This window comes from Scyliorhinus canicula, chromosome 12 (genome assembly GCF_902713615.1).
Source record: "Scyliorhinus canicula chromosome 12, sScyCan1.1, whole genome shotgun sequence".
NCBI classification, from domain to species: domain Eukaryota; kingdom Metazoa; phylum Chordata; class Chondrichthyes; order Carcharhiniformes; family Scyliorhinidae; genus Scyliorhinus; species Scyliorhinus canicula.
The window spans coordinates 109222476-109248065 of record NC_052157.1 but is presented as its reverse complement, the minus strand read 5'-3'; the positions used below and the strand labels follow the sequence as shown (position 1 = coordinate 109248065).

At 50.0% G+C, this 25590-nt stretch overlaps 1 protein-coding gene across 1 annotated transcript in view; it reads left to right on the top strand.

Moving 5' to 3' along the window:
• Nucleotides 1–218: 218 nt before the first annotated feature.
• Nucleotides 219–25590, top strand: part of LOC119974654 (cytochrome P450 2J6-like) — an 85378-nt gene continuing 60006 nt past the window's right edge. The window contains exon 1 of the mRNA XM_038813724.1: nt 219–515. Within this exon, the coding sequence (XP_038669652.1) occupies nt 306–515 (210 nt within the window). The 5' untranslated portion in view covers nt 219–305. The remainder of the gene's footprint in view (nt 516–25590) is intronic.

Below are 25590 nucleotides of genomic sequence, written 5' to 3'. Positions count from 1 at the left end.
TAATGTTTCCAGCACTTTATAGGTTAATCTGAAAGTTTTATTAACCTTGGGACAGTTGTTTAACAAGCAGTGATCAAACTTTAGGATTGATTTTTATTGATACAGATTCTGTATTTATCTATATATGTCTATAAAAATCTGCACAGATAACATAAGTCCCGTGGTGTTGTGTGTTACATTGGATTGGGTGCCAGATCCCAGTAAAACTCTTCAGCAGAGCTCACTGCCAGTCAGCTGACAGACTGCGCGGAGTTTGTCCTCTTCTAGTTGGCTGCTGGACAAGTGTATTTGTCTCTGCGGTAAACATGGAGCTCTCAGCTTCCCCCGGCTTCCTGTTCACTGTATTTGACAGATTCACTGTGCTGGCCGTGTTCTTCACTGTGTTTGCCCTGGCCCTTGACTACATGAAGAGACGGAAGAAGTGTCAGAACTACCCTCCCGGGCCCAGGGGGCTGCCTTTCATTGGGAACATACATCAGGTAGACTTGAACAACCCTCACCTGTCGTTTGCAAAGGTAAATCCAAACAGTGAAACGAATGAAATGAAATGAAAATCGCTTATTGTCACAAGTAGGCTTCAAATGAAGTTACTGTGAAAAGCCCCTAGTTGCCACATTCCGACGCCTGTTCGGGGAGGCTGGTAGGGGAATTAAACCGTGCTGCTGGCCTGACTTGGTCTGCTTTAAAAGCCAGCTCTTTAGCCCTGTGCTAAACCAGGTAAGAGAAAGTGAATGGGGCTGGCTGGAGGTGAGGGCCCCCCATTCTGTGGATCACATTTAACCCTCTCGGTACCTTCTGTTACTGGGGGTGGAATTCTCCATTTTTTTATCCAAATGCGATGGTGGGAAGTTCTTGTTATTGGAAGGTTGTGAAGTCGCACCAGTTCCATATGCCTGAAACCTCAATTATTTTTGCTTGACCGAGTGTGTCTCCGAATCACCTGATGGGTCAGGAGTTGATTTGTCTGCCTGCCGTCAGCTGGCAGGTCCCAAGGTGCCAGCGCTTTATTTAAATGTCTATGGGAGTAGCACTTTGTGACCTGTGGGGGCGCAGTTCTTGTTTAGACCGGGGGTCATTTTCTAGACAACATCTCACAGACATATCCTCACAGTAATCGGAGACAGCGACAGCCCAGGGACAGGATTCTCCGGTCTCCGACTCAGAAACTGCGTTCGCTGATCGGCTGGAGAACCCACATTGGCGTCAAAATTGAGGGCAGCACCGCATTTGCGATGTTTTGCCCCCTCCAAAATGGCGTACTCTAGGAATACACTGCACGCCGTATGGACTGCCTCAGGACGTTACCTGAGGACCACCCCCTGGTGCTCCGCCCCAGGTGGGCCGCGTTCCCGACGGCGTGGGTCTCTCATGCTATTTTGTGTCGGAAACTCGGAGTGGCGGCTGCGGACTGAGTCCGGCGCCGCCAGAGTCGGCGGAGAGCCGATCCGCGGGCGGGGGGCTTTGGCAGGGGCTGGGGGCACTGGAGGGGGGTGTCCGTGGGTGGCGAGCCTGGCCAAAGGGGGACATTATATTGGCAGGCCGGGTCCGCGTGCAGCCGAAGCCATGTTACACAGCGCAGCCGCTGCAGGCCGCTGCCGAGCGCATGCTCGGCCACGGACATGGCAATTCTCCGGCCGTATCGGCAGTTAGTGCCAGGTGCTCTACGCTGCATGTCTGCGAGCCTCCCACCAGACAGGGGATCGGTGGCCGTTTTGCGCCGTTTCTTCGGTCATAAAAGGCCACAATTCCCACACCAGCATCAGCACTTAGTCTCAAAATTGGAGAATACAGTCCCACGTCTGTGACACTCGGAGGGCTGCTGGAGCCCAGCCATCTGCTCAGTCTCAGTCAGGTGATGAGCCCCTGGATGCTTCTCCCAGCTCACTGGGGAGCTATAATGGCAGGAAGCAGAACATTAGACAGATGTTCCAGAGTCTGTCAGCAGACAAGAGCCAAAGATGGAGGAGTCCCTCTGCATTCTGTCTGATGTCCTGGTTCTGACGTGTGAACATCGAGGCCACAATAAGAAGGTTGGCAATCACCATGGAAACATTGGTGCAACAAGTCCTGTCAAATTTGTACTTGGCCCTGCAGTCCATGGCCACATTCCCTGAGGAACACTATCAGGCTGTAGGAAACATAGGGACCAAGCACCTTAACCCCCTTCAGGTGCCCCAGTGGCAATGATAGTACGGCCATTGGTCTCTTTCAGAAGCACAGGGCTATTGAGCAGCAGCACACAGAGACAGCTCAGCATAGGCAGCTTACCTTAGCTGCACTGGTCATACCTCTTGACTATTATATCTAGTTAAGCTCTGGAAACAGAATGAACCCACTGAATAAATTGTTTGTGTTAACTGGAAGTGTACAATCTTTATTCAGACTTAGAGAATAACATATTGAGGAACGTCCACTTCAAACTAATATGTTCCTGATTCTTTTGTATTGTTGTTGCATTGGGGTTTGTGTGTTGTTGACTAAATCTTGTAATGGTACAGACAGGTCTTTTATTTGAAAAAAGAACATTATGGTGCATCTAGTGTGACTTCAGATAGGGAAAGTGTGTATTGGCACACTCCCAAATGTGGCGCAAAAATTCAATTCGATTTTTCTCCTGGTGGTCTGTGAAATGGCAGTAAATTTCCCTGCTGAAACAAATCCTGATTTCTGCAGAGCCAAAACAGCTAATTAACAGGTTTTATGATACCTTATGCGCCAAGTCCTGTGGAAGTACAGGATACCTTGCAGTCTTGCAAAAGAGACTTGCTATTATGTCGAGATTGAATCCTATTTAATCCTATTGATCTGTTGTAGTTAAGGAGCCGAAGAGGATGTTTGACAGGGCCTTAAAATTTGATCCTTTGGACATAATTCTTGATGCCTGTCATCCGTTCTGTACATTTTGTAAATTATGGGAACCCTCTCAGATATCTAGGCTCCGCTTTGCTTGACCTGCCCCTGCAAGGTTTCCCAAGAGCCACAATCCCAGCCGTGGTCTCGCTATACATTAGGGTGTGCATCCTTGTGTTATCCTGTCATGTTGAGATGGCTTTATCCTCTTTCTCCCATATTTCTGATTGATCCGATGTAAAAAATGGAGGCACTGGTTCTTTGGACCATTGTTCTGAATTTATCCTGCCCTGCTTGTTCATATGTTTGTAGAAATATTTGCTCTATACTGTACCCGTTGTAATTGGAAAATTTGAAACGTTATTTGTAAAAGATCATAAAATTTTAACAAAAATATCGATATCGAAAAGGGAATTTCTAGAGTACCAGAAATTGGCTTGAATTCTGTGTTCCTGTGTTTTCAACTCACACAGGCAGAGAGTGCCTGGATTAGTCCCTAAATGGACCAGAGATATTGGGCACCTCAATTCACGTCTGCTGAACGATCCGTTTAACGGGCTGTTTTTCTGTGGCTGCAGTGCCGAGAACCACCCAGCTGTCCAATGGCACTTTGCTATTACATTTGGCCTCGGGGAGTTTCTCTCCACCAAGGCCACACTCAGAAGGGTTTCCAGCTGCCGACCTCAGCAGAAAAGACTCCTCACCGATCGGGGAACCATTTTGGATGGCTGTCCCGATCCCCTCTCCTCCCCAACCTTTCAGGTCCCCCACACTACTTTGTTGCCCCTCACCCCCCAATATTGGGGAGATCGCAGGAACCCCCGTCTAGCTAGCAAGGCCCCACCCATGCCCCGAACATTGACAATGCCAACCTGGCATGTGGGCACCCTGGAACTGCGAGGCTGGCACCCTGGCAGTGCCCCTGGCACTGTGCCCGGGTATCAGAAGATTACCAGGACGCAACCTTGCCCTCTCCCCGACCACTGGTAATCTCCAATAGCCTGGGAGAATTCCCCCAGGTGCCATTATGACTGGCCACGTTTGTGTAAACTAGTACTAAATGGCATCCTGGTGCAGTCTCGCAGGCGTGGCCTTTGAGTCCCGGGCGCCAAGTGAAGTCGGCGTCCGGGTATTTAAATGAGCAATTACGTTCATTTAAATATTCAGACCTGGGTCTCACCCAGCTAGGGCGAGATCTGGATCACTCCGGGTGGAACGAGTTGGCTGATTCATGCGAAGTTTCGTACCCAGCATGAAGCCCAATTTGAGGCTCTCGCGTGATTCATCCATTGCACTGGGATCCAATCCGGGGGCAGTGGGGTGGCTGAATCGCACCCATTGACTGTGACATACACAGACAATTCTTAGATACTCTTTTACTTGCTATTGAAACAGAGATGATTACCAACTCCAAGTGAATATGAAAACCTTCCCAAAATTAACATTGCTTCCATCCCCACAATGCTGCCTGACCTGCTGGGTATTTCCAGCATCAACAGTTTTTTGCTTTGGTCACAACCAACAAATGATATGTTCATTATCACGTTGCTCTTTGTGAGATTGCTCTGTGAGCAACATTGTTACTGTGTTTGCTACATTACAACAATGGCTACACTTCAAATCCGATTGGCCAACAGCACCATCTCTCCCGGCAGCACCAAGTGCACATAAGTGGACCCTGCCGGAACTGCAAGCAGGCCCAACGAGAAGGCCCATGGATCCTGGAAGTAGGTAAGCCCAGGGTCTTGAGCAGGGAGTGTTTTGGGTAGTTTAGGCAAGATGGGAGGATTATGGTGGTGGGTTTTGAAGAGCAGGAGGGTAGGAAGGGGTGGGTTCTATTCTCGCGGGAACCCCCAATCCGCAGGTGGCAGTCCCGGAAGGTAATAACACCCATCCCCCACTTTCTGATCCTGCCATTTGAAACGTTGTTTGAAATGTAGCCAGCCCAACAGCCCACACTGACCCTTTTATGTGGTAGGGAGTGTATGATTTGGATCACTTGGCTTGTTACTAAGCTCAATTGAGCCCAAATTATTTATTTATACATAGCGAGCAGGCTGCTGATTTGGGGCGTGAGCTCACGGGTGGGCAGAGGGGGGGGGGGGGGGTTGGGCATTGGTGGAGGGTGTAGGGCAGGGGGGCAGTGAACACCTGCCCTATTTTCTGTGTCACCCCTACTGGAAGCCTGCTTAGCAGGGGCATGTAAAATGCAACACGATATCTCAGATCTATTTAAGAATGTTCAATCTGAAGCTGCTGGAAGTGTGAGTGAATTTCCAAAAACTGGATTCACAAAAGAGACCAGAGGGGAAATTTCTTCACACAGAGGGTGGTGAGCATCTGGAATGGGCTGCCAGAGGCAGTGGTAGAGGCGGGTACAATTTTGTCCTTTAAAAAGCAGTTAGACAGTTACATGGGCAGGGTGGGTAGAGAGGGATATGGGCCAAATGTGGGCAAGTGGGACTAGCTTAGTGATAGAAATTGGGCGGCATGGACTAGCTGGGCCGAAGGGCCTGTATCCATGCTGGAAACATCTGTGACTGAGGTTTCTGGCACTTTATAGGTTAATCTGAAAATTTTATTCATGTCGGGAAAGTTGTTTAACAAGGGCAGTCATCGATCTTTAGTATAGCTTTTTATTACTTCAGCTCCTATATTTATATAGATGTCTATATCAGGGGTGGGCAAACTTTTCCGTGCAAGGGCCATATTCAGAAATTCACAATTTTAAAGGGTCGCATAGTATATTAATTAAGTCCCGGTTGTAACCAATTAGCGTGCGGCATATACCTCAGCGCTTCCCCCGGCGGCATCCTGCCTTTAGCCCTCTTTTTCTCTACTTTTCAAAAATGGCGTTTCACCCGGTTATGATTCTGGGCGCCTCATATAGAACATAGAACAGTACAGCACAGAACAGGCCCTTCGGCCCTCGATGTTGTGCCGAGCAATGATAACCCTACTCAAACCCACGTGCCCACCCTATACCCGTAACCCAACAACCCCCCCTTAAACTTACTTTTTAGGACACTACGGGCAATTTAGCATGGCCAATCCACTTAACCCGCACATCTTTGGACTGTGGGAGGAAACCGGAGCACCCGGAGGAAACCCACGCACACACGGGGAGGACGTGCAGACTCCGCACAGACAGTGTCCGAGCCGGGAATCGAACCTGGGACCCTGGAGCTGTGAAGCATTTATGCTAACCACCATGCTACCGTGCTGCCCTCTGCCTGGTGTGTCACCTCCACTGTCTGTCCACTTAGTCCACTGCAGTCCATTGTGTGGGGGAGCTGTAACAAAAGGAATTTCAGGATTTTTATCCAGCAACATTAACTGAATAAGTGATATAGGGCGGGATTCTCCGACCCCTTGCCGCCGGCGTAAATTGAACTAGGTCCCTTACCAGCGGGACCTGACGGCGCGGGTGGGCTCCGGGGTCCTGGGGGGTCGCGGGGCAATCTGGCCTTGGGGGGTGCCCCCCACGGTGGCCTGGCCCGTGATCGGGGCCCACCGATCCACGGGTGGGCCTGTGCCATGGGGGCACTCTTTTTCTACGCGCCGACCATGTCAGCCTCCGCCATGGCTGGCGCGTAGGTGAACCCCCCCCCCCCCCCCGCGCATGCGCGGGGATGACGTCAGCAGTTGCTGACGCTCCCGCGCATGTGCGGACCCGCACCAGCTGGCGGAGTCCCTTTGGCCCCAGCTGCCGTGACGCCAAAGGCCTTCCACGCCAGCCGACGGGGCGCCAACCACTTTGGGGCAGGCCTAGCCCCTAAAGGTGCAGGGTATTCCGCACATTTGGGGCGGCCCGACGCCGGAGTGGTTCATGCCACTCCGTCCCGCCGGGCCCACCCGCCCCACCGGGTACGGGAGAATCCCCCCTATGGTTCCAAGTCAGGATGGTGTGTATCTTGTGTTCGCATGAATCTGTGTCCTTCTAGGTGGTAGCTGTCGCAGGTTTGGAAGGTGCTGTCAAAGGAACCTTGATGAGTTGCTGCAGTGCATCCTTTAGATGGTACATACTGCTGCTACTCTGCATCGGTGGTGGAGGGAGTAAGGGTTAAAGAGTGTAGGTGTGGTGCCAATCAAATGGGCTGCTTTGTCCTGGATGGTGTTGAGCTTCTTGCGTGTTGTTGGAGCTGCACTCATCCAGGCAAGTGGGGAATATTCCATCACACTCTTGACTTGTGCCTTGTAGATGGTGGACAGGCTTTGGGAAGTCAGGAGGTGAGTTACTCATCACAGGATTCCTAGCCTCTTACCTGTACTTGTAGCCATAGTATTTATTTGGCTAGTCCGGTTCAGTTTCTACTCAATGGTAACCCGCAAGATGTTGTTGGTGGGGAATTCAACAATGGTAATGCTGTTGAATGTTGAAGTGAAATGGTTGGATTCTCTCTTGTTGGAAATGGTCATTGCCGAGCACTTTTTTCCCTTGGCCTCCGTGAAAAGTTTCACTTCATTCCTCAGTTCGTGAAACCGCACCAGACTATTCCCCTGCGGGAGCTATCGCACTTCACAATAGAACATTAACTCGCTGTTTCTTGTTGCAAGGTCTTTCATTAACTCCTTTATCTGGCAGCTGTTTAGCCCTCTACTGTTAAGCAAGGTAATGCCCGATTACTACTGTCAACATTACAGGCGCGATTTAACATGCGGCGCCGAGAACGACCCCACTGTTAAATGGGACTCTGCTTCATTTCCAGGCTTCGGTAAGGCTGCACTTAGTCCCATTTCCTGCCCTAATAATATCTCTCGGGAGATTTAATGGCCTCATCGTGTCTGGAGTCGGGTGCAACGAGGCCAGTAGATTGCGGTCTACATTTCTCAGCTGCACAGCCTGTGCGTACAGATTCTCCTGATGAATGATGCAGCGACCTACAATCAACTTGGAGAGAGCTAGGGCAGCACGGTGGCACGGTGGTTAGCATTGCTGCCAACGGCGCTCAGGACCCGGTTTCGAATCCCGACCCTGGATCACTGTCCGTGTGGAGTTTGTACATTCTCCCCGTGTCTGCGTGGGTTTCACCCCCACAACCCAAAGATGTGCAGGGTAGGTGGATTGGCCACGCTAAGTTGCCCCTTCATTGGAAAAAATACATTTATTTTTAAAAACTTGGAGAAGGCTTGAGGCCATTCATTTCTTTCTTGATTAGAGCAACTATTGAGAACCAACTATAGCTGGAGGGCCATCACTGGTAAGACAACTTAATTTGTCAAATGATAAGTGAAGCACTGCTGCTGTAACCTCCTCACAACAGTGCCTAAACTTCCTTAGGAAACTAAAGAAATTCGGCATGTCCACAATGACTCTTCCAAACTTTCACAGATGCACCATAGAAAGCATCCTAACTGGCCGCATCACGGCCTGGTATGGCAACTGCTTAGCCCAAGACCGCAAGAAACTTCAAAGAGTCATAAACACAGCCCATTCCATCACACGAACCTGCCTCCCATCTATTGACTCAATCTACACCTCCCGCTGCCTGGGAAAAGCGGGCAGCATAATCAAAGACCCATCCCACCCGGCTTACTCACCCTTCCAACTTCTTCCATTGGGCATGAGATGCAAAAGTCTGAGAACTCGCACGAACAGATTAAAAAACAACTTCTTCCCCGCTGTTACGACTCCTAAGCGACCCTCTTATGGACTAACCTGATTAATACTACATTCCTGTATGCTTCACCCGATGCTGGTGTCTATGTATTTACATTGAGTACCTTGTGTTGCCCTATTATGTACTTACTTTTTATTTTATTTTATTTTCATATACGAAATTATCTGTTTGAGCTACTCGCAGAAAAATACTTTTCACTGTACCTCTGTACATGTGACAATAAACAAATTCAATCCAAATCCAAATCAAGCATCATTTCAGATTTACTGGTGCCATGTATTACTACAAAAGCAAGCCAGTCCTCTCAAATTTCAAAATCTGCTGTGATTCCACCCAAATAAATCATCAGCTGGCATGTATTTGTAATATCGGTTTCATCAATAGCCAGAGAGTAAAATTCAAAATCAGCCGCAGAATCTTAGAATGTTTTCAATGCCAGGAGCTACATCATTAATTCGACCTAGCATGATCCTGCAAGGTAAGATTGCACTCTCGAATAATTTGATTTTCTCTGGAGCCAATAGAGCTGCCATTGCAGTGATGCCATCCTTCGCAAACTCTCTTTCTGAATGAGGCCTCCGGTTTTTTGCGATAAATTCACCCGCCACACTTGCGTAGCACTGTCCACTTGCTACCGAATGCATGTTGAATCATGAATGTTTAAGAGAAGGCTGGAGAGACGAGGTCCAAAATATCGGCATTAACATCAAACCAGCCTTATGCACGGACTGCCTGCTCTATATATATATAGAACATAGAACAGTACAGCACAGAACAGGCCCTTCGGCCTCGATGTTGTGCCGAGCAATGATCACCCTACTCAAACCCACACTATACCCGTAACCCAACAACCCCCCCCTAACCTTACAGGACACTACGGGCAATTTAGCATGGCCAATCCACCTAACCCGCACATCTTTGGACTGTGGGAGGAAACCGGAGCACCCGGAGGAAACCCATGCACACACGGGGAGGACGTGCAGACTCCACACAGACAGTGACCCAGCCGGGAATCGAACCTGGGACCCTGGAGCTGTGAAGCATTTATGCTAACCACCATGCTACCGTGCTGCCCCTGGTATAAGCGCTATTGCCTTCATTAATTCCCTCACCAATATGGTATTCTACGCAGGCCACACTGGAAGTGCATATGTGCAGAGCAGATGTCACTTTGGTACTGAAATGGACCCATGTCAGTGAAACTGTGGATGTCACGGAGCCAAGGTTGATGGGATGAGTCAGAACTGAGTGAGGCAGGGAATAAACACAAACTAGGGTGAAGGGTGAACGGAAGGATGGGATAACAAATTCCCTGATGAGCTTGAGGAGAAGGGAGACATTTCTGTAAACTGTGGGATTGGTGAAGGATGTTTTTGTATTGCAATGGCAACTATAACGACGATGTGGAGATGCCGGCGTTGGACTGGGGTGAGCACAGTAAGAAGTCTTACAACACCAGGTTAAAGTCCAACAGGTTTGTTTCAAACACGAGCTTTCGGAGCACGGCTCCTTCTTCAGGTGAATGGAAAGGCTTGTTCCAGAAATGTTTATATAGACACAGTCAGAGATGCCCCGGAATGCGAGCACCTGCAGGCAATCAAATCATCAAAGATGCAGAGAGAGAGGTAACTCCAGGTTAAAGAGGTGTGAATTGTCCCAAGCCAGTTCAGTCGGTAGGCCTCTGCAAGTCCAGGCTTGTTGGTGGGGGCCGAATGTAATGCGACATGAATCCCAGATCCCGGTTGAGTCCGCATTCATGCGTGCGGAACTTAGCTATAAGTTTTTGCTCAGCAATTTTGCGTTGTCGCGTCTCCTGAAGGCCTCCTTGTAGAATGCTGACCCGGAGATCAGAGGCTGAATGTCCTTGACTGCTGAAGTGTTCCCCAACTGGAAGGGAACTGTCCTGCCTGTTGATAGTCGCACGATGCCCGTTTATTCGTTGTCGCAGTGTCTGCATGGTCTCGCCAATGTACCACGCTTCGGGACATCCTTTCCTGCAGCGTATGAGGTAGACTACATTGGTCGAGTCGCACGAGTATGCGCCGCGTACCTGGTGGGTGGTGTTTCCACGTGTAATGGTGGTGTCCATGTCGATGATCTGGCATGTCTTGCAGAGATTACCCTGGCAGGGTTTTGTGGTGTTGTGGTTGCTGTTCTGAAGGCTGGGTAATTTGCTGCAAGCAATGGTTTGTTTGAGGTTGCGCGGTTGTTTGAAGGCCAGTAGTGGGGGTGTGGGGATGACCTTGGCAAGATGTCCATCCTCGCTGATGATGTGTTGGAGGCTGCGAAGAAGATGTCGTAGTTTCTCCGCCCCAGGAAAGTACTGGACGACGAAGGGTACTCTGTCAGTGGTGTCCCGTGTTTGTCTTCTGAGGAGGTCGGTGCGGTTTTTTGCTGTGGCGCGGTGGAACTGTCGATCAATGAGTCGAGCGCCATATCCCGTTCGTACGAGGGCATCTTTCAGCATCTGTAGGTGTCTGTTGCGTTCCTCCTTGTCTGAGCAGATCCTGTGTATACGGAGGGCTTGTCCATAGGGGATGGCTTCTTTAATGTGTTTCGGGTGAAAGCTGGAGAAGTGGAGCATCATGAGATTATCTGTGGGCTTGCGGTAAAGCGAGGTGCTGAGGTGACCGTCCTTGATGGAGACGAGTGTGTCCAAGAATGGAACTGAATTTGGAGAATAGTCCATGGTGAGTTTGATGGATTCTCCATGATGAACTCACCATGGACTATTCTCCAAATTCAGTTCAATTCTTGGACACACTCGTCTCCATCAAGGACGGTCACCTCAGCACCTCGCTTTACCGCAAGCCCACAGATAATCTCACGATGCTCCACTTCTCCAGCTTTCACCCGAAACACATTAAAGAAGCCATCCCCTATGGACAAGCCCTCCGTATACACAGGATCTGCTCAGACAAGGAGGAACGCAACAGACACCTACAGATGCTGAAAGATGCCCTCGTACGAACGGGATATGGCGCTCGACTCATTGATCGACAGTTCCACCGCGCCACAGCAAAAAACCGCATCGACCTCCTCAGAAGACAAACACGGGACACCACTGACAGAGTACCCTTCGTCGTCCAGTACTTTCCTGGGGCGGAGAAACTACGACATCTTCTTCGCAGCCTCCAACACATCATCAGCGAGGATGGACATCTTGCCAAGGTCATCCCCACACCCCCACTACTGGCCTTCAAACAACCGCGCAACCTCAAACAAACCATTGTTTGCAGCAAATTACCCAGCCTTCAGAACAGCAACCACAACACCACAAAACCCTGCCAGGGTAATCTCTGCAAGACATGCCAGATCATCGACATGGACACCACCATTACACGTGGAAACACCACCCACCAGGTACACGGCGCATACTCGTGCGACTCGACCAATGTAGTCTACCTCATACGCTGCAGGAAAGGATGTCCCGAAGCGTGGTACATTGGCGAGACCATGCAGACACTGCGACAACGAATAAACGGGCATCGTGCGACTATCAACAGGCAGGACAGTTCCCTTCCAGTTGGGGAACACTTCAGCAGTCAAGGACATTCAGCCTCTGATCTCCGGGTCAGCATTCTACAAGGAGGCCTTCAGGAGACGCGACAACGCAAAATTGCTGAGCAAAAACTTATAGCTAAGTTCCGCACGCATGAATGCGGACTCAACCGGGATCTGGGATTCATGTCGCATTACATTCGGCCCCCACCAACAAGCCTGGACTTGCAGAGGCCTACCGACTGAACTGGCTTGGGACAATTCACACCTCTTTAACCTGGAGTTACCTCTCTCTCTGCATCTTTGATGATTTGATTGCCTGCAGGTGCTCGCATTCCGGGGCATCTCTGACTGTGTCTATATAAACATTTCTGGAACAAGCCTTTCCATTCACCTGAAGAAGGAGCCGTGCTCCGAAAGCTCGTGTTTGAAACAAACCTGTTGGACTTTAACCTGGTGTTGTAAGACTTCTTACTGAACTATAACGACAGCATTTTCTGTTTTTATAACCAATCAAGGCCAACAGAAGAGCCCAACATTTCTCCTGAAGGAATGAGGGCAAATTCCCACAATCTTTTGCTCTACAAATGACAGAATACTGAGCATACCTTCAGTTTAAAGTGATACACCAGTGCCCTCTCCCATTTTGGTTTAAGCATGGGACACAAACCAATATTCAGGGCAGTTTTGGAATCTGTGGTGTTATTTTTAAGGTGGCGCTGATCTGCTTGAAGCTCTTGTGCAGTTTTTGTGAAGTGTGCTACTCAGAATCTTTCCCTTGACAAAGCACCAGGATCTACACTCACAGTGGGCCTGTTACTCCCCGCAATGAGTTCTAGCCTTATGTTTGATTTGATTTGATTTGATTTATTATTGTCACATGTATTCGTATACAGTGATAAGTATTGTTTCTTGCATGCCAATACAGACAACGCATACCGTACATAGGGAAGGAAGGAGAGACTGCAGAATATATTGTTACAGTCATAACTAGGGTGTAGAGAAAAGATCAACTTTATACGAGCTAGGTCCATTCAAAAGTCTGATGGCAGCAGCAAAGAAGCTGTTCTTGAGTCAGTTGGTACGTGACCTCAAACTTTTGTATCTTTTTCCTGACGGATGAAGGTGGAAGAGAGTATTTCCGGGGTGCACGGGGTCCTTAATTATGCTGGTTGCCTTTCCGAGGCAGTGGGAATTATAGACAGAGTCAATGGATGGGAGGCTGGTTTGCGTGATACACTGGGCTACATTCACGACCTTTTGTAGTTTCCTACATTCTTGGGCAGAGCAGGAACCATTCAAAGCTGTGATATAACCAGAAAGAATGCTTTCAATGGTGCATCTGTAAAAGTTGGTGAGAATTGTAGCTGACACGCCAAATTTCCTTAGTCTTCTGAGAAAGCAGAGTCGTTGGTGGGCTTTCTTAACTGTAGTGTCGGCATGGTGGGACCAGGACAGGTTGTTGGTGATCTGGTAACCTAAAAACATGAAGCTCTCAACTCTTTCTACTTCGTTCCCATTGATATAGACACTACGCTTCCTGAAGTCGATAACAATCTCCTTTGTTTTGTTGACATTGAGGGAGAGATTATTGTCATCGCGCCAGTTCATCAGATTCTCTCTCTCATTCCTGTACTCTGTCTCTTCATTGTTTGAAATCCGACCCACTACGGTGATGTCATCAGCAAATTTGAAAATCAAGTTGGTGGGGAATTTGGCCACACAGTCATTGGTGTAAAAGGAGTATAGTAGGGGGCTGAGGACACAGCCTTATGGGGCACCTGTGTTGAGGATGATTGTGGAGGAGGTGTTGTTGCCTATCTTTACTGATTGTGGTCTGGGGGTTAGGAAGTTCAGGATTCAGTCGCAGAGGGAGGGGCTGAGTTCCAGGCCACGGAGTTTGGAGATGAGTTTCGTAGGAATAATAGTGTTGAAGGCTGAGCTGTAGTCAATAAATAGGAGTTGGACATAGAACATAGAACATAGAACAGTACAGCACAGAACAGGCCCTTCGGCCCTCGATGTTGTGCCGAGCAATGATCACCCTACTTAAACCCACGTAACCCGTATACCCGTAACCCAACAATCCCCCCCATTAACCTTACACTACGGGCAATTTAGCATAGCCAATCCACCTAACCCGCACATCTTTGGACTGTGGGAGGAAACCGGAGCACCCGGAGGAAACCCACGCACACACGGGGAGGACGTGCAGACTCCACACAGACAGTGACCCAGCCGGGAATCGAACCTGGGACCCTGGAGCTGTGAAGCATTGATGCTAACCACCATGCTACCGTGAGGCCCAACATAGGTTGGACATTTGTTATCCAGGTGTTCCACTGTTGAGTGTAGGGCCAGGAATATGGCATCTGCTGTGGACCTGTTGCAGCGGTAGGCGAACAATAGTGGATCAAAGCAATTCGGGAAGCTGGAGTTGATTCGTGCAATAACTAACCTTTCGAAGCACTTCATAGTGATGGATGTCAGAGCCACTGGAGGATAGTCATTGGATTGGATTGGATTGGATTTGTTTATTGTCACGTGTACCGAGGTACAGTGAAAAGTATTTTTCTGCAAGCAGCTCAACAGATCATTCAGTACATGGAAGAAAAGGAAATTAAACAGAATTCAAGAAAATACATGAGAATACATAATAGGGCAACACAAGATATACAATGTAACTACATAAGCATTGGCATCGGTTGAAACATACAGGGTGTAGTGTTAATGAGGTCAGTCAATAAGAGAGTAATTTAGGAGTCTGGTGACAGTGGGGAAGAGGCTGTTTTTGAGTCTGTTCGTGCGTGTTCTCAGACTTCTGAATCTCCTGCCCGATGGAAGAAGTTGGAAAAGTGAGTAAGCCGGGTGGGAGGGATCCTTGATTATGCTGCCCGCTATCCCCCGGCAGCGGGAGGTGTAGATGGAATCAATGGATGGGAGGCAGGTTTGTGTGATGGACTGGGCGGTATTCACGACTCTCTGAAGTTCCTTGCGGTCCTGGGCCGAGCAGTTGCCATACCAGGCTGTGATGCAGCCCGATAGGATGCTCTCTGTAGTGCATCTGTAAAAGTTGGTAAGGGTTAATGTGGACATGCCGAATTTCCTTAGTTTCCTGAGGAAGTATAGGCGCTGTTGTGCTTTCTTGGTGATAGCGTCGACGTGAGTGGACCAGGATAGATTTTTGGTGATGTGCACCCCTAGGAATTTGAAACTGCTCACCATCTCCACCTCGGCTCCGTTGGTGCTGACAGGGGTGTGTACAGTACTTTGCTTCCTGAAGTCGATGACCAGCTCTTTAGTTTTGCTGGCATTGAGGGAGAGGTTGTTGTCGTTACACCACTCCACTAGGTTCTCTATCTCCCTCCTGTATTCGGACTCGTCGTTATTCGAGTTCCGGCCCACTATGGTCGTATCGTCAGCAAACTTGTAGATGGAGTTGGAACCAAGTTTTGCCACGCAGTCGTGTGTGTACAGAGAGTAGAGTAGGGGGCTAAGTATGCAGTCTTGCGGGGCACCGGTATTGAGGACTATTGTGGAGGAGGTGATGGTGTTCATTCTTGCTGACTGTGGTCTGTTGGTCAGAAAGTCAAGGATCCAGTTGCAGAGTGGAGAGCCAAGTCCTAGGTTTTGGAGCTTTGATATGAGCTTGGCTGGGATTATGGTGTTGAAGGCGGAGCTGTAGTCAATAAATAGAAGTCTGATGTAGGAGTCCTTGTTTTCGAGATGCTCTAGGGATGAGTGTAGGGCCAGGGAAATGGCGTCTGATGTGGACCGGTTGCGACGGTATGCGAATTGAAGTGGGTCAAGGCGTTCCGGGAGTATGGAGGTGATGCGCTTCATGATCAGCCTCTCGAAGCACTTCATTACAACTGACGTCAGGGCCACCGGGCGGTAGTCATTGAGGCATGTTGCCTGATTCTTCTTTGGTACCGTTATGATGGTGGTCTTCTTGAAGCAGGTGGGGACCTCGGAGTGGAGTAGGGATAGGTTAAAGATGTCTGTGAATACCTCTGCCAGCTGGTATGCGCAGGCTCTGAGTGCACGACCAGGGATCCCGTCCGGGCCCATCGCCTTCCGTGGGTTCACTTTCAGGAAGGCCGATCTGACTTCGGAAACTGTGATGATGGGTATGGGTGAATTATGGGCTGCTGGGGCACTCGACAGCGGATTGTTGGTTACCTGCTCAAACCGAGCATAGAATGCGTTAAGTTCATCGGGGAGGGGTGCGCTGCTGCCAGAGATACTGCTCGGCTTCGCTTTGTAGCCCGTTATGTTGTTTAGTCCTTGCCACAACCGCCGAGAGTCTGTCTGTGACTAGCTTAGTTTGATATTCTCTCTTGGCATCTCGGATGGCTTTGCGGAGGTCGTACCTGGATTTCTTGTATAGGACAGGGTCGTCTGCCTTGAACGTATCAGATCTGTCCTTCAGTAGGGAGTCAATCTCGCGGTTGAGCCATGGTTTCCGGTTGGGGAACGTATGTACTGCTTTCTTTGGCACGCAGTCGTCCACACATTTGCTGATGAAGTCTGTGACGGTGGTGACATACTCATTTAAGTTAGTCGCTGAGTTCTTAAATATGGACCAGTCCACTGTCTCTAAGCAGTCACGTAAGAGTTCTTCTGTCTCCTCGGACCAGCACTGCACAACCTTCTTAGCTGGATTCTCCCGTTTGAGTTTCTGCTGATAAGCCGGGAGAAGGAGCACAGTCTTATGGTCTGATTTCCCAAAGTGCGGTCGGGGGATGGAATGGTAGGTGCCCTTGATTTTGGAGTAGCAGTGGTCAAGAGTGTTGTCGCACCTGGTGGGACAGCAGATGTGCTGGTGGAATTTTGGCAGTACACTCTTGAGGTTGGCTTTGTTGAAGTCTCCGGCCACAATGAACAAGGCCTCTGGGTGTTCTGTTTCATAGTTGTTTATAACTGTGTACAGTTCATCCAGCGCCTTCCTCACTTCTGCCTGGGGTGGGATGTAGACCGCTGCGATAATGGCTGAAGTGAACTCACGTGGAAGATAGTATGGGCGGCACTTTATGGCCAAGTATTCCAGGTCTGGGGAGCAGTAGGTCGCCAGGGTCACCACATCCAAGCACCAGGAGGAGTTGATGAGGAGGCAAACCCCTCCACCCTTCGCTTTGCCTGATGATGCCGTGAGGTCCGCCCGGTGAATAGAGAAGCCTTCAGGTTGTAGGGCACAGTCCGGTGAGGCGGGGGTGAGCCATGTCTCTGTGAAACAGAGCACACAGCAGTCTCTTACTTCCCTCTGAGAGGTAAGTCTGGTGTTAAGTTCATCCAGCTTGTTTTCAATCGCTTGGACGTTTACCAGGGGTATGCTGGGGAGAGGAGTCTTGAAACCGCGTTGCTTCAGTCTAACCTGCAGACCGCTGCGTTTCCCTCACTTTCTCGGTCGGCAGCTGCTGCTGGATGATCCTGGGATCCGATGGGAGACGTCTGCCCTTGTGGAAGGTAGGTGGTTGCGTCTGACGGGGTCCAGGGCGCTAGCGAAGTCCAGGGCGCTGTTTACATTTCCGGGGTTGCGTCTGGCAGGGTCCCGGGCGCTGGTTGAGGTAGTGGGGTTGCTGGGGGGGTGAGTTTGTGATCCGGATGGGTCCCGGCGTTCTGCGGGCGCGGGAATACCTTGCAGCGTGTTCGGGTCCTCGCGCGCGGTCTCCGTTGTTTTTGGGGTCCTGGGTCGTGGGCAGGGGCTTCCTGGGGCAGATTGGGCTAGGTCCCATGGTCTGTTCCCTTCCTGGGCGCTCCTGGGGTCGGATCTTGAAGTCGGCATGGTGGGGCCTCCATGTGGATTTTTCTTTCTTCCATCACCAGGTAGGTTGGGTTGCTGGGCGGGCCTCTCCGGGTCGGGTCGCTGGGCGGGTCTCTCGGGGTCGCGTTGGGCCGTGTCTTGCCGTCGTGGGTCAGGTCGGGAGCTCCGGGGATTAGGCCGGGCGATCCGGGGGCTGGCATCGGTTGTTAGGCCGGGTTTGGAGCTCCGAGGCCCGTGTCGGCTCCAAATTGAGGTTGGGGCTTCACTTCCGGTTTGGGCCCGATCTTCTTCCAGGTCACGGAGGTCAGGTCGGGTTGGGTCAAAAGGTCTCCAAGGGACTCGGAGGAGGATTAAGGCACGCTGCCTGGCTTTTCTTTGGTACAGAGATGATGGTCGCCTTCTTGAAGCAGATAGGGACCTCAGATTGTTGTAAAGAGAGGTTGAAGATGTCTGCGAATACCCCCACCAGCTGATCCGCGCACGACCCGAGTACGCGTCCAGATACCCTATCCGGGCCAGTGGCTTTCCGTGGGTTGACCTTCGAGAAGGCTGCTCTGACATCTGCAATGGTGATCTCAGATACAAGTTCATCTGAGGCTTCCAAGGTGGAGGGCGTGCTGTCACTGACCTCTTGCTCAAAGTGGGCATAGAATGCATTGAGTTCATCAGGGAGTGGTGTATTGGAGCCGACGATTTTACATGCCTTCATCTTGTAGCCCGTTATGTCTTGCACACCCTGCCACTGTCAATAGGTGTTTGTGTGGCTAGCCGGGGACTCCAGCTTGGTCCGGTGCTGTCTTTTGGCATCTTTGATGGATTTCCTTAGATCATATCTGGTTTTCTTGTAAAGGTCAGGATCGCCTGAGTTGAACGCCTCTCGTTCAGGCTGGTCACAGAGTTTTTAAATGCTGACCAGTCCACTGACTCTAGGCAGTCTCGTAGGAGATCATCCAATTCCTCAGACCAACAATGCACAACTTTCTTTGCGGATTCTCCTGCTTCAGTTTTTGCTTATAAGCCGGCAGCAGGAGCACAGCCTTGTGGTCAGATTTGCCAAAGTGTGGCCGGGCGATAGAGCGGTCGGCATGTTTGATATTTGTGTAATAGTGGTCCAGGATGTTTGGACCTCTGGTGGAACAGGTGACGTGTTGGTGGTGACTTGGTAGTATGCTCTTGAGCTGGGCTTGATTGAAGTCCCCACGATGAACAAGACCTCAGGATGTTTCGTTTCAAGGCTATTTGTGGTGGTGTATATTTCGTCCAACGGGATTTTCCCGTCCGCATGGGTTGGGATGTAAACTGCCGTCAGGATAACGGACCTGAACTCCCGCGGAAGGTAGTAGGGGCGGCATTTTAGCGTCAGGTATTCTCGGTCTGGGGAGCAGAAACTCACCAGTGTTGCTACGTCTAGGCACCAGGAGCAGTTGATTAAGAGGCAGACTCCACCTCCCCTAGCCTTATCTGAGGTCGCTGTACGGTCCATTCAGTGGATTGAGAAGCCCTCTGGTTGTAGGGCACAGTCCGGTGAAGCAGGAGTGAGCCATGTCTCCGTGAAACAGAGCACACAGCAGTCCCTCAGTTCTCTTTGAAAAGTGAGTCTGGCTTTAAATTCTTCCAGCTTGTTTTCCAGAGATTGGACATTTGCTAGGCGTAAGCTAGACAGAGGGGCTTTGGGGCCGCATTGTTTCAGTCTTACCTGCACGCCTGCACGTATTCCACGCTTCCTGGAGTGACTGCTTCTTTTCGAGCTAAGGAGACGGTGAGAGTATGGGGTGTTAAGGGTATAGTTGTGTCCAATGAGGTTCTTCACTCTGGTCGGTGTGTGGATGGAGGATTTGTTGCCTTGCTTGCGGTTCCTGCGTTGTTGATGGGTCTGCACGGTCGAGTGTTCCGCTCGCTGCCGGGCTGCGGTTTGTCTTCACAGGTCGGTGGATGTCCAGACCACGCTCCGCGTGGATGGGTCAAAGGCCAGTAAGTGGATGACGTCTCTGGGATCGCGGTTACGGATGAGGTGATGGCCGGGTCCATGGAGCCCGCAGGATCCTTTCCAGATTCCTCCTTCAGAGGACGGAGGATCTCTAGACCTGCAAGTAAATTTGAAAGAGCAGTATTAGTGATTGTTAGGATGTGGGAGTTGATTTTTTTGAGTGTCGGGCGACTGTAGAGGGGGGGGGGGGGGGGGGGTGGAGTGGAGGGAGTGCTTGGAGCCTCCAGGAGGTAGCAGCTCTCCGGGTCAGAGGGGTTGGGAGCTGGGGGGGCAGAGGGCTCCAGCCACTGGGATGCTGGATTGGTCGTTGGAAAGCAGCAGAGTGAAGGTCACAGCTTCTGCGGTGTTTTCCATCTCTCTGGGAGCTTGAAGAGTTAAGGCCCTGGCTTCTTGGGCATTTTCCTGGACCCTGGCAGCCGCTGTAGGGGAATCCCCAGGCCTGGGACTGCAGTTCCGGCAGCTGCTCACACGTGGTCGGCTGGTCCGGGTCAATTTCAGGTCGTCGGTTTCAGGTGTCTCCAGGGTCCTAAAGTTGTTGCAAATTCTGGTAAAAAGATGCCTTTAATAGAGACTGCTGCCTACCAACAAACTACCTGACACACTACCTTCACACTTTTATGCATATTTTGAACAAAGCTGAGGTTAATGTGGCATTTATCAGACTCAGTATCAGATTCACAGTCGGTGGTGTACTAGTAATAACTCCAGACTAGTAATCTGGAAACCCAGCATAATGCTCTGGGGACCTGGGTTCAAATCCCACCATGGCTGATGGTGAAACTTGAATTCAATAAAAATTCTGAAATTAAAAGTGTGATGATGACCATTGCCGATTGTTGTAAAACTCGTCTGGTTCACTGATGTCCTTTGGTGAAGGAAATCTGCCGTCCTTACCTGGTCGGGTCTACTTGTGACTCCAGACGCACACCAATGTGGTTGACTCTTAAATTGCCCTGTGTGGTGAATGTAATATAAGAATGTATATAATAATTCACACTGTGATTGTAAGCGCAGCAGCACCATCCTGCCACTAGGGGGAGTAGCGCTGGGAGCACTGAGGAACTTGTACTGGGCTCCACCTTTGGTTCCGCCCACGACTCCTCCCCCTAGTGCAGCTGTATAAGTATTCGTGTCCAGAGTCAGCCTGGGTCACTTCGAGTTCATCAACAGGTAACAGGCTGGCTCTGAAGTAAGTCGATTAAAGCCGAGATTCACTTCGGAAACACGTGTCTGATGAATTGATGGTTCCATCAATTTAATCGACTTAAGAACAGTAAAGATCGATTATGGAATCGGCCCTCAAGCCTGGATGCCTGGAACTCAACCCGCAGGATGCAGAGGCTAAAGAAATCTTCTCCTACTGGATCCGGTGCTTCAAGGTATACTTGGCCGAAGCGAGCACAGCCGAAATGACAGAGGATCAGGAGCTAAGTCTACTGCACGCGAGGGTGAGCCATAGAATCTCAACACAACTAAACTCGGCCAGTTCATATACTGCGTGCTAGCGGTTCTCGAAAAAATGTGTGTAAGGCCCATTAATGAAGTTTACGCTCGCCATGTGTTTACGACTCGTCGTCAGCAGCCGACGGAATCGCTCGCAGAATTCCTAAGAGAACTTAACAATTTATCAAATGACTGTAATTACCAAGCAGTTACCGTGGCTGAACACAGGGAATTGGCAGTACGCGATGTTTTTGTAGCGGGCCTCAGGTCTAACTATGTGCGCCAACGACTGCTGGAAAAGGGGGCCCAGGACTTAGAAAAGACTGTGGAAGCAGCGACCACTATGGAGGTCTCTTTCTGAAGCCTTAACTCGTTCCCCGCGGACCCCGCGACCCCATCATGGGCCCCCGACCAGCGACTACCCCAGGCCTGTGCTACGCGGCCGCCCAGCCACCATGCTGCCCCAGCCAGCCACTATGCTGCCCCAGCAAGCCACTATGCTGCCCCAGCCAGCCACTATGCTGCTCCAGGCAGCCACTATGCTGCTCCAGCCTGCCATTTCTGCGGCCAGACCCAGCACCCGCGAAGCACTGCCCGGCCCGCAACGCGACCTGCAGCAGCTGCGGGCGAAAAAGGCACTATGCTAAAGTGTGCCTCGCAAAAAGGGGCCCAGCTTCCAACTCCCCAGCGACTCGCAGCCCCGCGGGGCCCAAAACACTGCGGCCTATGCCCCGACGCCGCCCCCTCCAGCCACGTGCGTCTCATGGGGGCCGCCATCTTGGAAAACCTCCACCATGCAGCTGGCCACGTGTGTCTCATGGGTGCCGCCATCTTGGACGCATCTTCCTCGCCGCCTGCCACATGCGACTCATGGGGGCCGCCATCTTGGACGCCACCCTCCGCCACGCGCGATCCATGGGCCCGATCGACATCTCCGCGCTCGGACAACTCAGCGGAGGAATTCGAACAAGACTACGAACTCAGAGGGCAGTCATCACGGGTCCACTCCAGCACAGCTGATCGAGCCGTCGACTACCCGCAACTCAGCGCGGTCATTCTAGACCAGGGGTGGGCAAACTACGGCCCGCGGGCCGCATGCGGCCCGCCAAAGGTATTTCTGCGGCCCACCAAGTCATTACAAAAAAAAAAAAAAAAAAAATTTTTTTTTAAAAATTTTTTTTTTTTTTTTAAAAAGGTTAATGGGTGGGGGGGCTGTTGGGTTACTTACTGGTATAGGGTGGATACGTTGACTTGAGTAGGGTGATCATTGCTTGGCACAACATCGAGGGCCGAAGGGCCTGTTCTGTGCTGTACTGTTCTATGTTCTATATGAGGCGCCCAGAATCATAGCCGGGTGAAGTAATTATTTTACTTAATATACTATGCGGCCCTTTGTGAATTGTGAATTTCTGAATGCGGCCCTTGCACGGAAAAGTTTGCCCACCCCTGTTCTAGACCAATTCAGACTAAAGAACCTACGGAACTCGATGGCAGAGGTCCATATCAATGGGTACAAAACGCCATGCCTCTTCGACTCCGGGAGCACTGAAAGCTTCATACATCCAGACCTGGTAAGACGCTGTTCGCTCTCCATTTTCCCCGCGCAGCAAACTATCGCGCTCGCTTCAGGCTCCCACTCGGTCCAGATCCAGGGGCGCACCGCCGTGACACTTGTGGTGATCACAAGTTAACTAGATGCAATACAACTGAGCAAACACTAGAGGGAGCATGGGAGAGCCATATAAATAGACCGGGACAGGAAGTGAGGACACACTTCACGGAAGGCAGAACTGGTAGCAGGACACAGACACACCAGCTAGTAGCATTTGAGGTAGCCGTAGGTTAAGCTCTGAAGAGAGAACGAATTCACAATAAAGCATCTTCTCCACATTTGAGACTACGAGCTTTATTAAGACACGAGGAACAACACATGGTACCAGCAGTAGCTTCAGACGCTTACTACAGGACAACTCAGCTGCAGACACAGAAAGAACAAAATGGCATGGAAATCTCCTACTGGACATTCGACGTGGGAAGACATTGCTGATGGGAGGGTGTGCCTTGGATTCCCACTTCAGCTGGACACGACTGGAAATGTAAGAAGTGTCTGGAAAAGGTTTAAACAATGGTTCGATTTCGGTATCATAGCAAATGATGCAGCAGCAGCCTCAGACGAAATTAAAATAGCAATACTCATCGAAGGACATGAAGCTAGGAAAGTTTATAATGGATTTAAATACTCAAAAGGTGAAGACAGAAACAGCTTACAAACAATACTAAACAAATTTGAAGAGTACTGTAAGGAATTTGAACAGCAAGGCATGCTCAGAGGCCAAACTGCTCAGAGACTGAGTGATGCAAAACTTAAAAAATCACGAAAAGAACAAGAAATCGCGAATGGAAAGTACAGATCAAAAAGAAGAAATAACATGAATTTTTCACAAAGCCAAAACGCTGAAATCCAGTCCAGATCGGAAAGAAAAGGTAACTTACAACTTTTAGAAAGAAAAAACGCTGAAATCCGCGATAAAATGGCGTCGGAGCACATTTTGCAGTCTCGGGCAAGCAAAAAACTACAAATTGCGTCTGCGCGTGCGCCGGAACCGGAAGCCGCGCATGCGCAGTTTAAAAAAGGTCGCGGTGCCGATCGTTATGCGCATGCGCGGGAAAACCGCACAGTGAAGGAGGAAGGCCGATTTGCGCGTGCGCAATTCATTCCTACGCGTGACGTCATGACGTCTGAGCATCCCGACCACGCCTACTTAAAAGGGAAATGCCCGAAAATTGAAAACAAGACACTTAAAGTGGTAAAAGCAAATTTTCTTGCCTCATAACACAAAAAAACGCCTGAACCTAAACCAAAAGTTAAAAACAACTTGCACAACACCCTGAAAAAAGCAGTCTGCACCACCCAAAGTGAAGAGAACAAAATGAATTCCGAAACAACAAAAGATGATTTGTTTTTCGAAGATTACCACTCAGACATGGCTGAGTCAGTCGGATATGCTTATCACAGCATCAGCGACACGGTCGCAAAGTACAACACGAACCAACTCGTGGTAGATGAATCCAACCAAGATGATTTGGTTTTCGGAGAATACTACTCAGACATGGCTGAGTCAGTCGGATATGCTTATCACAGCATCAGCGACACGGTCGCAAAGTTCAACACGAATCAACTCGTGGTAGAAGAATCCAACCAAGATGATTTGGTTTTCAAAGAATACTACTCAGACATGGCTGAGTTATTTGGATATGCTGATCACAGCATCAGCGACACGGTTGCAAAGCTCAACACGAATCTACTCATGGTAGATGAATCCAACACCATGATGCCATGGCAGCTCGTCGATACATTGGATGACAGCAATACCCAAGACGAAGACGACGCCACACAGAGAGCACAGAAAGACTCCACAGAGCGAGCGATGACAGGCTCCACAGTGCGAGTGATGAAAGACTCCAAAAGGGATGCAAGCAAACACTCCCTGGCGAACACCATGCATGAACAAGACCATGAAGGTCAACCCGCCGTATCTGAGCAACCACAAGCAGACTATGGAAGTCTAACAAGCTCACATGAACAAGAAGAAGACAATGTACCTCTACCCACTGCATGCGAAAACAGTGACAAGGTGATCACACTCGACGTACAGGATCACAGCGAGACTGACAGTTCTCAGCTTGTCTGTACAGAAGCACAGAGCGAAAACAGTGACAAGGTGATCACACTCGACGTACAGGATCACAGTGAGACTGACAGTTCTCAGCTTGTCTGTACAGAAGCACAGAGTCGGGCCACCCAACAGTCCAGAGAGACAACGCTGAAAGAAAACATGCAGATTTGGACTCCAGAAGAGGAGCACCTGGAGTCCAGAGAGACAACATCAACAGAAATCATGAAGATTTTAACTCCAGAAGCGGAGCACCAAGAGTCCAGAGAGACCACGTCAAGTGAAATCATGCAGATTTGGACTCCAGAAGAGGAGCGCCAAGAGTCCAGAGACACCACGTCAATTGTAATCATGAAGTTTTTGACTCCAGAAGAGGAGCGCCAAGGATCCAGAGACACCGCGTCAAATGAAATCGAGAAGAATTTGACTCCAGAAGAGGAGCACCAAGAAAGCAAAGATGAGGAATCAAATCCTCCACAAATGATTGATGTCACCAGCACCGATGCAACATCAGATCATTCGCACCACTCTCGAGACGAAATGCTCAATGACTCAAATTATCCACACGGGACACTCATAGAGTATAACAAGAAAAACAAAAGTCAAAAGAAGCACAGCAGAAACGAGAACAACAACAGCAAGAACAAAAGCAACATGAAGCGCGACAAGACCAACAACAATAGCAAGAAGCACAGCAGAAACGAGAACAACAATAGCAAGAACAAAAGCAACATGAAGCGCGACAAGACA